Source organism: Micropterus dolomieu, unplaced genomic scaffold, assembly GCF_021292245.1.
Source record: "Micropterus dolomieu isolate WLL.071019.BEF.003 ecotype Adirondacks unplaced genomic scaffold, ASM2129224v1 contig_10549, whole genome shotgun sequence".
NCBI classification, from domain to species: Eukaryota; Metazoa; Chordata; class Actinopteri; order Centrarchiformes; family Centrarchidae; genus Micropterus; species Micropterus dolomieu.
Genome location: NW_025739535.1, coordinates 581 through 13,137, shown reverse-complemented (window position 1 = coordinate 13,137; position 12,557 = coordinate 581). Strand labels below are relative to the sequence as shown.

The window sequence follows — 12,557 nt, the reverse complement described above, 5'->3', positions numbered from 1 at the left end:
CTGTTGGAGCAATCATTAGAAAATGGAAGAAGCTAAACATGACTGTCAATCTCCCTCGGACTGGGGCTTCATGCAAGATCTCACCTCGTGGGGTCTCAATGATCTTAAGAAAGGTGAGAAATCAGGCCAGAACTACACGGGAGGAGCTGGTCAATGACCTGAAAAGAGCTGGGACCACCGTTTCCAAGGTTACTGTTGGTAATACACTAAGACGTCATGGTTTGAAATCATGCATGGCACGGAAGGTTCCCCTGCTTAAACCAGCACATGTCAAGGCCTGTCTTCAGTTTGCCAATGATCCAGAGGAGTCATGGGAGAAAGTCATGTGGTCAGATGAGACCAAAATAGAACTTTTTGGTCATAATTCCACTAACCGTGTTTGGAGGAAGAAGAATGATGAGTACCGTCCCAAGAACACCATCCCTACTGTGAAGCATGGGGGTGGTAGCATCATGCTTTGGGGGTGTTTTTCTGCACATGGGACAGGGCTACTGCACTGTATTAAGGAGAGGATGACCGGGGCCATGTATTGCGAGATTTTGGGGAACAACCTCCTTCCCTCAGTTAGAGCATTGAAGATGGGTGGAGGCTGGGTCTTCCAACATGACAATGACCCGAAGCACACAGCCAGGATAACCAAGGAGTGGCTCTGTAAGAAGCATATCAAGGTTCTGGCGTGGCCTAGCCAGTCTCCAGACCTAAACCCAATAGAGAATCTTTGGAGGGAGCTCAAACTCCGTGTTTCTCAGCGACAGGCCAGAAACCTGACTGATCTAGAGAAGATCTGTGTGGAGGAGTGGGCCAAAATCCCTCCTGCAGTGTGTGCAAACTTGGTGAAAAACTACAGGAAACATTTGACCTCTGTAATTGCAAACAAAGGCTACTGTACCAAACATTAACATTGATTTTCTCAGGTGTTCAAATACTTATTTGCAGCTGTATCATACAAATAAATAGTTTAAAAAAAAAAAAATAAATCATACATTGTGATTTCTGGATTTTTTTTTTTTTAGATTATGTCTCTCACAGTGGACATGCACCTACGATGACAATTTCAGACCCCTCCATGATTTCTAAGTGGGAGAACTTGCAAAATAGCAGGGTGTTCAAATACTTATTTTCCTCACTGTAACAAAGTTATTTGTGCTGCACTGAACACTTCAATATCCAAAGAAATGTTAAGTCAAAGGCTAAAAGGTCACTTACTTGCCATCATCATCTCCTAAACCAAGGTCAAAGATGCGCTTGGCCCCAAGTTCTTCCAGCCTTTTATCAACATATTTTCCCATTGCATTGTAGTGTTCATAGGTCTTGTTGCCCAAAGCAAATACCTGGAGACAGAACAGAGTTAGCAGCCTTGGCTCAATCCTGAACCAAACAAACAAAAGCTGGAAATAAGAGTACTTATGGTTTTCAATTATTAAAAGTTGCCATTATTAATCTAAAATTAATTAACTAGTGCAGATATTTGACTACTTTTCAGTTTAGGGGTGAACATATCACCAAGTTGTTGTCATCAGGCAATTTATTCTTCTAAAATACAAAATGAAAACAACAGGCCAAACTGATTAATGTCTTGTAAGAGGCCCTGCAAACCTCTCAGTGACTGTCATGTATGGAGCTGCTCTTATACAGACCAGAGAGACAATAGATAATACGGGAGGAAGGATGTGACTGTGCCCAAGAATTTAACTAGATTTCCTACAACACAGTTCTTCACTGAAATGAGGCCAGAGGCGCTGCATCCCAACAATGACACACACGCAAACACAAAGCCCTTTCATTCATGATGCACACAAAAGACAGACATGCAACCTGACGTAGCGTGAGGCAGAAATAGTGAACAAAATCTGCAACATTACCTCTAAAAAATATCAAATGGACATCATTTGCATTCTTTAAAAACGGAATCACCTTTCATTATAGTGCAGGGGTGTAGGCAACGAGCAAAACAGAAGCTATACAGTAAATGTGTACATTGAAAAACACAAGCTGCTAAGTCCATTAACCAATTGAACATTAATCTGCAAATATTTTGATAAAAATTACTTAAACTATTAATAGTTTAAGCAAAAATGCTAATGTTTGATAGTTCCAGATTCTCTTATGTGATAATTAATTGCTTTTCTTGGTCTTAAATTACAATAAATTGGATATTTTGGGGTTTGGGTCAGACAAAACAACAATATCATTGGACGCTAGGATATTGTGATGGGCATTTTTCACTGTCTTATGATGTATCAACCAAACGATTAACTGAGCAAATAACTGATAGAGTAACAGATAATCAAAATTATTTTTGGCTGCATGAAACAAAGCTCACACACGCACGCGCGCGCACACACACACACACACACACAGGCAGAACAGCAAATGTAACACAATCTCTGGTCACTGACATCATGCACACTATGCATTTTGCTTTCCCTTTAGTGCTTTGTGTTTTTCTTATTAAATGGGCAACACACTTCCTATTAAATTACTTTTTATGACAAGTTATCCTATTCTCAACATGCCTTACAAGCCTGAAAGAATTTGAAAAGACTTCGTGTATACTTAAACTTGAGCGTAAAGACTCACAGTGTAGTTTAGCCCGGAGAGGTCTTCGTCATCATTTTCCTGCAGCCAGTCATAGAAGTCCTGGGCATTATCTGTTGGGTCTCCTTCACCGTAGGTGGCCATGCAAAATATGGCAAGGGAGTTTTTAATATCAGACAGACGGGACAGTTCCCCCTGGAAAATGGAGACATCAGAATCGGAGACAGTGAGCACTGAAGGACTCATCATTTTAAGGAAGTTTGTCTTGAATATCAGACCAGCTCCCTCAAGAGCTTGCAAGTTATTACATACTACTAACAAATCAAAAGTATATTATCTATTCTACTACTTGTTCTCACCGCAGTGTTGTGACACATTCTTGGATAAAGCCTGAGGTCATAATATTGTGCAATTTGTATTACTGTTTTGAAATAGCATAGACGTGTCGATATGAGCGTGTGCTGTCCTTGGGTCTTTATAACCCTCGCTTCCATGGACATGTTTTATTTTAGAGCAGTGAATTTATAATTAGCAGATATCATATTACCCTGGCAGTTATTTGGCTCATTTAGAATCTGTATTATATTATCAAACTCACTAAAGTCTGGATGATGCAGAAGTTTCAGATTGTCATCATTGAGGTGTGACTTCTTCAGCACTGCAGTGATGCTTTTTTTACACGACACGATCACAAATCATTTACTGGCAGCTATAATGAGTAACGTCCAAAAGAATTCTGTGGTTTGTATGTTGTTCCCCTGATGCCTATTACCATGTCATACTCCTCTGGATCCGCAGCCATTCCTTTCATGCCATAGCGCTGAGCATCTTTGGACAGTCTGTTGGCAAATTCCTCTGCTGTGCCCGTCTGGGAGCCGTAGAACACAATGATGTTCTTGCCCTGGTTACAAAGTTATGGAAAGACATTTATACGGTGCATTTAAAAACTAAAATAAAAAGCTAACCCATTTCTCATGTCTACGGGCTACTTTATGAAACATAGGCAATGGTCAAGTACAGATGCTGTAGATATTTTGAAAGTTTACATACTATATTTTGCATCTCCATCTGTACATTTTATGTGTGAGAATCCTGAAATATTTTATCCTTGCCTACAATGTTGCCATGATAATTCGTAACAAAGAAAAAGACAAATTTAAATAGCACTAGGGGCCAAAAGTTATTTTCGGCCACCATCATGGTATCTGAACTATTTGCAACAAAACCACATGATTCAAAACCAAGTCTTTTTGTCAAGGCTGGCTTGAAAACAGTCAGTCAAAACAGTGTTTCTAAATCTAGAACATCTAGCATATTGTCACATAAGCAGGGAGGCCATTGTAGTCATCATCCACAGAGCAGAAGAAGAGGAGGAAAACAACATAGCATTTTAATTAATGTTTTTTTTTCTGCCTACAGGTCATAAATCAAAATATCTGCTGAAACGAACTGAAGCATTTTAACTTGCGCATCAAACAGGTTTTTACTAAGGGGGGAAACAACTTCAAGGTCAATCAACATGCGGTGAAGAGACACAAAAACTGTCTCATGGTGATGGCTCACAGTCTTCTTTTAAAACCCTGAGTCATGTTTTGGAACAAGAGTAACAAAAAGTGCTCCTGGAGAATTTATCGACAATATGTTGGCGAAATGAAACTGCTGACCTGTAACACAAATGAAATGTGGAAATGCTGACTGAAAAGAATAAAAATAACACTCACTGTTTTCTTCATTTTCTCGATGAAACTTGTCTCTCTCGTGGTGGGTGCTCTGGAAAAAACAAAACAGATTTGATTTGTTAGTAAGACATTTTAGCCCCAAATAAACAAAGACACAACCTATCCTTTATCGCAATACTCTTTTGATTAAAAACAAATCATTCAGCAATGACCAATTACCAAACATCAGTTGTTGGAAATATCGTGTACATAAAATCAAAACAAAAAATAAAATGTATCTTCTATCTCAGATTGTAATAGCAATTTCAAAACTTGTTGGTCATCCTTCTTTTTGACAGCGCGGTCAGATAACTTTCACACTGGAGAGGTGAAGTGCTGTGACTCAATGATCTAACTCGATCACAAGCAGAAGGCTCCAAATCTGTGTTCTGACTTCACTGTTGGGCGTTGACCCTTTCGTTGATGTCCAGATCACAGATTATACCTCTGACCAAACAACAGGTAGGGAACAGTGGCGCATTTAAAGTTCAGATTGAGGCCAGGAAGATCAATAAAAAAGGATTTACGCCACAAGCGTTCTTTTATTTAGAGAGCAAAAAGTGACGGAATAACTAATGAACCAGGAGAAGGTAATGCTATGTTATTAAAAGGTCCCATGGGGTTATGTGGTACAAACAAACTCAACAATACACTAGAACTGGTCGATAAAACAAAATCATTTACAGACTTCCTTTGACTTCCAAATTAATGATTCATACTTAAACATGATACGTATTAAAAACTAAGAAAAATGAATTATTTAGTTTGAGTTTTACGCATGTGAGTTTTGTCTGATGTATTGCATAAACATCAATTTTGATTAGTTTATGCGTAAACGTTTCATTCATTAAGGTGCCACATTGTGATAATTAATAATATCTGAAAAATACTGTATTAGCTTAATTTTATAGATTTCAGCCATATCATTTAGTCTGAATGAACAGATTTTTAAATAATCAGCATCTAAATAAATATATTGCAACCAACACTTAGGCAATGTGGGAAAACCGTCTATTCCAAGTTATTCTTACAACATACGGGAGAAGCAGAGCGGTGACTAAGCAGCCACACAAGCGCTAGTCATGCAGACCGTAATCACAAGCACTTACTAAGCATAAGCATGCAATAGGCCCCTCGTGGTAATTCAATGGTAATTTGATTCAGGTTTATCCAGGAAGTAATTAATGGATGGGAACAGATCAAAATAACACGTGCAAACAGGGTTTGAAGAAAAAAATAAATAAAAGGGCACGGGCAGTAAAATCTATTACCAAGCAAAATTAAAGGCAACGCCGCTTCCCTTAGCATCAAAAGGTCTGAGGGAACAGCTGCAATTCTGTCTGCACTGAAAAAGGAACAAAACGGCTGCACATAACTACAAGCAGAAACAGTATGCCAGATGAATATATTTTCAGACAAGGACTGTAGGATAGCCACAAAAGCTTAGAGAAATACAGACAATACATGCTTTTGCTATATTTCACCTTGGATGCATTTAAGAGCATCTGATTTCATTTTGTCTCTCACACAAACAATTTCCAACCTACAGAACCCATCCACAGCACGGCGGTGTGCAGGCATGTGGGACTGATGCCCGACGTGGCATAACAACGGGCCCCCGTGGTTTATACAGACTGCTAACTCTGAAGCAAAGTGTAAAAGCCTTATTGAAATTTGAAACAACCTTTGCCCCCGAGCTGAAGCATTCCTGACAGCTTTGGCAGGATCTGTCTGAAATGTTATCAGCCGAGACCCTCACCGGCCCCGCTGCCACTCAACAGGAAGGATCTTCTGTGCATCATTCGAAAAGAGCTGGGAGTTAAAAATCTATGCAGTATCTGAAAACTGTGACCGACAAAAGGCTTAAAATTATCTTGAGCGTGTGTAAAATTAAACATGTAGTAAATACAGCAAAAGATATGTTTTGATTAATAACCCCATCTTTGTAACTCCAAGTACAAACTATTATTTAATAATATTCTGATAGGTTACTTAGAGTCAAACTGGCACAGTTAGCAGATAATTAACAACACGCAAATGGCTCATAATCTTGGACATCATTTCCTTTCTCATGCACACTGGTGTTTAGTCACTGAAGTATTTACAGTGCAAGTGCATGTGTATATACTGTCAAAATCAACTTTCCATTCATGAATCCATCCAGGAACTAAACCTTTTCTAATGCTGAATCGGTTCAGTCTTCAGCTCTGCAACACAGGCTCTGTCAAACGTGGAGGTGATCATGATACACCTCACACCTGTTTTTTTGTTTTGCAAACTGGCTTTTAATTTAAAACGCTCCCACCCCCTAACAAATGCTACTCTACATTTGTTTACTGATTAAACAAGGCTGGACATATGTGCAGACAATGATGGCAACATCATAAGTGCCTGAACAGCATGTGAAGAGCTTGTGGAAAAAGTGTGGGGGGGCAGATGAACCAATAATTAAATTATGTCTGTAGTCGAATGTATTTTATGACCACCTCTTACATAACCTATTGGGAATGTTGTAGGTTTTGTGAAAACACTATCTTGCCAGTTTATGCTAGAAACAAGTTAATGACTGTGTGCGCAGAGCTCACTTTGGAAACAAGCCACCACTGACTACTGACTTATCACTTACAAGGTGTCAAGCAAAACTTGGCTATCAAAATTAACAGCAGGCTTTAAGAATTATCTGTCATTAAAAGAAAACTCTTATTGTGCGTTAGACGGAGCAGTAAATCAAACACTTTACTGACCTCTCAGCAGCATCTCTCCTGTCCTCTGGCAGGGAGAAGACACAGCCCATGGCATGCAGCCCTGTAGCTCACCACTGCCACTAGCACTACTGGCTAGGCCACGCCGGGAACCGCCACGCTCAAAATCAAAAGCAGGACTCCACAACCACAGGATGGAAAAACAAATGCAGTCCAGAAAGGCAGCAGGACATTCGCAGGTTTGGAAGAGCCGCCTGCCTTCACCTCAGAGGCTCCAACACGATCTGAACTCTGCCTCTGAAACCAGCAGCGTCTGGTCTCCACACACAGAAAACTCCACCACACACACACACACACCCTACAAGCCCTGTCAGTGTCTGGCAACTGCTGAGGACACAATGGTGGGAAACTGACTTTCCCATAAAACGTAGCTGAGCTGCAGACCCACACTTTTGACTCACAAACACACACTGAAACACTCTCGGGCTGAAAATGCCTTCCTCCTTATCCCCGCCCCTTTTCCTCTCCGGTCTGAAAGGTGTTGGGAACGAAAAAGTCCATAAGATCCATTCTGAGAATTTGGCTGGTTATCAGAGAGACTCCTCGGTGGGGAGAGCTGTGAATGGTAGGTTCTTTTTTTTTTTTTCCCCTGAAGGATCCCCCGCCCCCATCTCACTGGAGGAGAGAGGGGAATGTCATTGCTATGGTAACCTCATTTATCATAAAAGGATTTCATTTGTGACATGGCCCTACTCCAATGGCAGAGCAGCTCAGCCCACACATGCACACACCAAACTGAAAAGAAAAACAGGGGAGTGGGGAAAAGAAGAATGAAAAAAAAAAAGTAAGTAACTCAGGGCAAAGAAAGAGTTGCTTGTCTTTTGCCTCAACTTTCCACCTTTGGAGAGGACTCACAAAAGGAGCTTGGCTCGCCCTCCTCGTTTGCTCTCCAGGGAACTTTCAAAATGGGTTCAGGGCCAAAAACAAAAGCACAGGAAAGACATGGAAGACTACGCCCCCTTCATAACAGTTAGGTAATCACTGCTCCCTTTAAGGGGAGGGGAGACTAGCTTGTGCTGCTCCATATTCCCTTTCCTGTATTCCCTCCCTCCACAGATACACAATCCTCCCAAAGCAAATCATGCTCTACGGGGGTCTTTCCCCCTTTCTAGCCGACCTCCTTTTTTCACTCAAATGGCCCCCACTCAGTCACCATTCTCACAACCAGGCAAGACCTCGGCCACACAGCTCCTGCTGGCCCGTGGCTTTACTCTGGTGACCAAAGAAATTGTGATGTGGTTGGGGAGGGACTTAGAAATGTGACCAATGGAAGGAGAGTCCATTGAAATCAAGCCAAGCCCCCATTACTCCACTGATAAGTGATGAAAGGAGAGAACAGGACAGGGAGAGAGGACACAAAGGTTGTTTCTAGTGGAACATTTACAAGCTCTAAGCCGTGCACTCTCACATACTTGCCTCAGGGCACATTAGTGACAACTTGATGACCCAGTGTACTCGTTTCTGTCTAATTTCTTATCATGTAATAAGACACAGGCAGATTATTGGATCACCTATACTGATCTACAAGTAAATATACTCTAATGAAGACTCTGATTAAATAAATAGCCTCTTACTACACCAAGATAAAATGAATAAATGACAAAACATGACCACACACACAGCTTGTTTCTTTATTCTGCAGCAGCCTTCATTATTTTAATATATTTAGATATAGTCAGATCTACACTGGAACCTGCTTATCCTCCAAACTATGTTTTAATTTAAACACAGGTACACCATGACGGATACTCACGGTGTGTCGAGCTTCTTGAATTCAGGGATGGGCTCCGGCTTCTTGCGGGACATGAACCAATAAATGACAAGGCCGACAATCAGGGAGAAAAGGAAGAGGTCCAGGTTGCTGAACAGAGACTCCTCTTCATCCGCCATGGGCTCGGTGCGGGTGGGGGTCTCAGCATCCATGTCTGTGATAGTTGACACTACATGCAGACAAAATAAAACACAGCTTTAGACCAGTCTACTAGTCAATCATTTTTTCCCCCCATTTATCGAGTGGAGCAAATATTTGCCACTTCCAGCTCATATGATTGTATAATAAATCCATTTGGGTTTTTGGACCGTTGATTAGACTAAATAAGCAGTTTGAAGACATTAGTTTTGACTCTGGGGATGGGGATGTTATTTTTTCACTATTATACAGAAAAAAACTTTCCAATAGATTTATTTATAAGTTAATCATTATCTTTATAATGGTTATATAAACGACATAGATTAGGATAATATGTGCCATCAAATGCCTTTCTTGTACCGAATATTGTCTGTTTTTCTCAACTTGTGATGAATGTGTTTAAGATAAGTTGCAAGGACAGCGAGCTGTAATTTAAAATCTGCATTTATTAAAAAAAATAATAAATCTATTAAGCCTCTGGTTAAAATTCCAGCTGAACAAAACTGGTTAACCTGCTGCACAGAACTATGACTGCTAACGTGAGTGTGAGCAGTATTCTTCCTGCCATATCATACAATGACAGCTTTTATGCAAGCATTATTGGACATTTGGTTCTAGTCTATTCTCTAACATTGTAACCCGCTGCATTCGATCCATGAAGTTTATCTTGTCGTGTACCAACAACAGCGGCTCTTTTCACACTGAGCACGAAAGGACTTCATGTTCTGAGCGCTCAAGTTTCAGTTTGGTTCAAGGAGTGAAAACAATGAGACTTGTTTTGTTTTTTTTAAATCTGAAGTGGACTCAACTAGAGAAGAGTTTGAATGACACAGCCATGTACACACTAGACTGCTGACTCACTGATATGTTAAACAAACCACTTCAACTTATATGTACAGAGGTACCAGTGTGCCAATCTCAGTAGGTACAAAGGTCACGGTGACTTCAAGGCTTGTAATCCTGACCTGACCTTGTCAAAACACTTGCTGGTGATTCACAAGTAGAACAATTAGATATTTTCCACAGAAAAGCGAACTGCAATGTGTGTGACCATCTTTTACTAAATGTCTGACATTATTTACTGGAGCATTTTCTATAATCAGTGATAGGTGATTATTAGTCACCAGACAACAAGCATTTCAAACCAAGTCAGACACTAAAATTAACGTGACAGTAGCTTTGTCAATATGTTTACCTGGTCTGTCAAAATTGTTTAGTTTTATAATAGCATCCAATTGTGCCCTAAACCAAATATATCGCCTGACCAATGCTGGATGTTTAAGGCTGATAGATGTTTAAGTGTTTTAAAAGTCTGATAACAATACATTAGCCAATAGTCTTTTTTTTTTTAAAACATAAACACTTAATGTGATAAGGATTTTGTTTTTTAAAGAATTGTGATAAGTGGAACATTTCATAAAATAAACTGTAAAATAAACTAAACATACAAGTGGCATTTCTGTACAGATCAGATATATTCACAATGAGCTTTCATTAGACAATATATCTGCCTGGCCAATTTATTGATTGCTCCGTATGGATGCTATATTTTCCAGTTTGTAAGGTACGCCTAGCTAAAACCCCATTTATATCAGTAAGGGTAGAATAAATATTACATGAGTTTTAGCTAGATGTACCTAATAAACTGCCAACTGACGTGAAGCTAAAAAGGTAATGGCCGCAAACTACATCACTTATCAGTCTTCGGTCTGTTATGATATAGTATCCATACCTACTTTCCTTGGTGACCTCCCTGCAGGATTAATTAGCAGCCCAAACAGAAAACACAAGTGCCTCCTCTCTCCAGTCCACAGTGTGTTTTACATGGATATTAAAAGTTACAGACAAACCTAACAACATAGGCAACCTTTGATGTGATAACTACACATTTAATTACTAATTCTGTTTTTTCTTTGTTTATTTCTCACACACACGTTTGCCCTGTCAAAGAAAATACACGAGGGAAAACAAGTGCTTACCTGATAGATCAAGTTCGCCTCAAATTTAAAAGTTGTTCAAAATAACAGTCTGCTTGTTTTCACACTATCCCTAATACCTCTGACACAGTGGGTAAAGCCACAGAGTTGACAGACACACTATATATCATTACACTGTAGGTTCAACTTCACGCCAACGCCTGGTTAACTCTTATCATAATCATGTGAGAGTTTGGTTAGTTGCCAAGTTAAATACATTTCAATAGCTGTCCCACTAGGGTTTTAAATGATCAACGAACCAGACATACCCGAAGTTCACTGGAGTTCACCCTCACAATTCACCTCTTTCTGCTCAACTTGAACAGTTTTGCAACAGTCGAGATACTAGCACCGGTTTCAGACAGCGTGTGTGTGAAGCCCAACATCATGAAACGTAGACACCAGTTTAACTAGTTTTGCTAATGAGATGTTTTAATGTTAAGAAATACCCCTTTAGATAAAACGAGGAAAATGTCAAGGATAGCCAGCGGGAATGGACTTAGGGCCCTGGCTATTCCCTGGACCGTGACAACACTGAATAAAAACAATGTGCTGTTAAAAATACATATACACATGTTAATTAAGAAACTAAACAGTGTTGGGTGATACCTGATAGGTACAAAAGCTAATTAAATCTAATGTATTTTACACATGCTAAGAAACGACCTATAAGTTAGCCTCATTTTGCGTAACAGTGGAGTCAGCATTTCTCTTAAGCTAATGGTTCACAGAAAAAGATGAACATGTCTTCTGTACTTTAGGTTTCAAGCTCCGGTGTTAATCTATCATCGCTGACGTGTAATTCCCGCAGACTGCCACAGACTACAGCGTGATGTAAAACCTTTTAAAAAGGTGAGTTAGGTCTTGTGCTTACCTTTGCCTCCACTCTTTTGTGCCAGGCTGACACTGTGCTCAACACGGAAGGAAACTTTACGCCATGTAGGATCAAACCAACTCGGTCCTGGCAGCGGGGGGGAGAGGACTGTTGCACTTTCAACACCAAATAAATCTAGCATAGGGATATATTCTTTTTAAGAAGATACGGGTGTGTTTGTGATTTTAAATGGTTCAAAGTCTTGAAATTAAGCGTGTTTATTTTTTCATTTTATTTCAATTTGGACCGGTGTACAAAGGTAACCCACTACGATAAATAACTGTTGAGGTGCAGCAGGCAAAGGTTCATGGTTATGTAATACAATCAGCAGGACAAACTGTGTATCCATGACAGATTGAGAGGCAGAGGTGTTTATGTTGACATAACCTAGGACATATGTTTCACAGTGCAGTAAACCCTATGGTTGTTGTAAAGAAAAAGTAAAGCCATGTTATAAAAATACTTATAAAGTTCAGAACTAGAAACACCAAAATGTATTTGAAGTATCAAAAGTAATAGTAATCATTTTGAAGTATATTGACCCTTGTCAACTCAGGGGTAACTTGGTGCAGCTACTTAAGTAACAATTTTGAACTTTACTTATTATTATTGGTATCTTAACTGTGCGTGCGTGTGTGTGTGTGTGTGTACATATATTCATTGTAGATATTCCAATACTCATTTATGCAATTCAGATAAAGCACTTTGCCATATCAATAAATAACAATATACTGTACAGTATCTACTGGACATGCATTAACCATGTACATAATATTACCA

The 12,557-nt window shown here is 39.7% G+C and overlaps 1 protein-coding gene across 3 annotated transcripts; it reads right to left on the bottom strand.

The window, feature by feature from the left end:
* Positions 1 to 1,175: 1,175 nt before the first annotated feature.
* Positions 1,176 to 11,878, bottom strand: LOC123965650 (NADPH--cytochrome P450 reductase-like). Of its 3 annotated transcripts, none has more exons than XM_046042094.1 (6): positions 11,778 to 11,878; positions 8,772 to 8,958; positions 4,260 to 4,308; positions 3,311 to 3,439; positions 2,581 to 2,733; positions 1,176 to 1,331 (listed from the first exon to the last, which is right to left on the bottom strand). In XM_046042094.1, exons 2-6 carry the CDS (start codon positions 8,939 to 8,941, stop codon positions 1,203 to 1,205), a joined length of 630 nt encoding a protein of 209 aa, XP_045898050.1. In that variant the 5' UTR covers positions 8,942 to 8,958; positions 11,778 to 11,878; the 3' UTR covers positions 1,176 to 1,202. The 3 variants fall into 3 exon arrangements, with proteins under 3 accessions (XP_045898050.1, XP_045898049.1, XP_045898051.1); XM_046042093.1 differs by lacking the exon at positions 11,778 to 11,878 and adding an exon at positions 11,660 to 11,680; XM_046042095.1 differs by lacking the exons at positions 8,772 to 8,958; positions 11,778 to 11,878 and adding an exon at positions 7,001 to 7,519.
* Between the last annotated feature and the right edge of the window lie 679 nt (positions 11,879 to 12,557).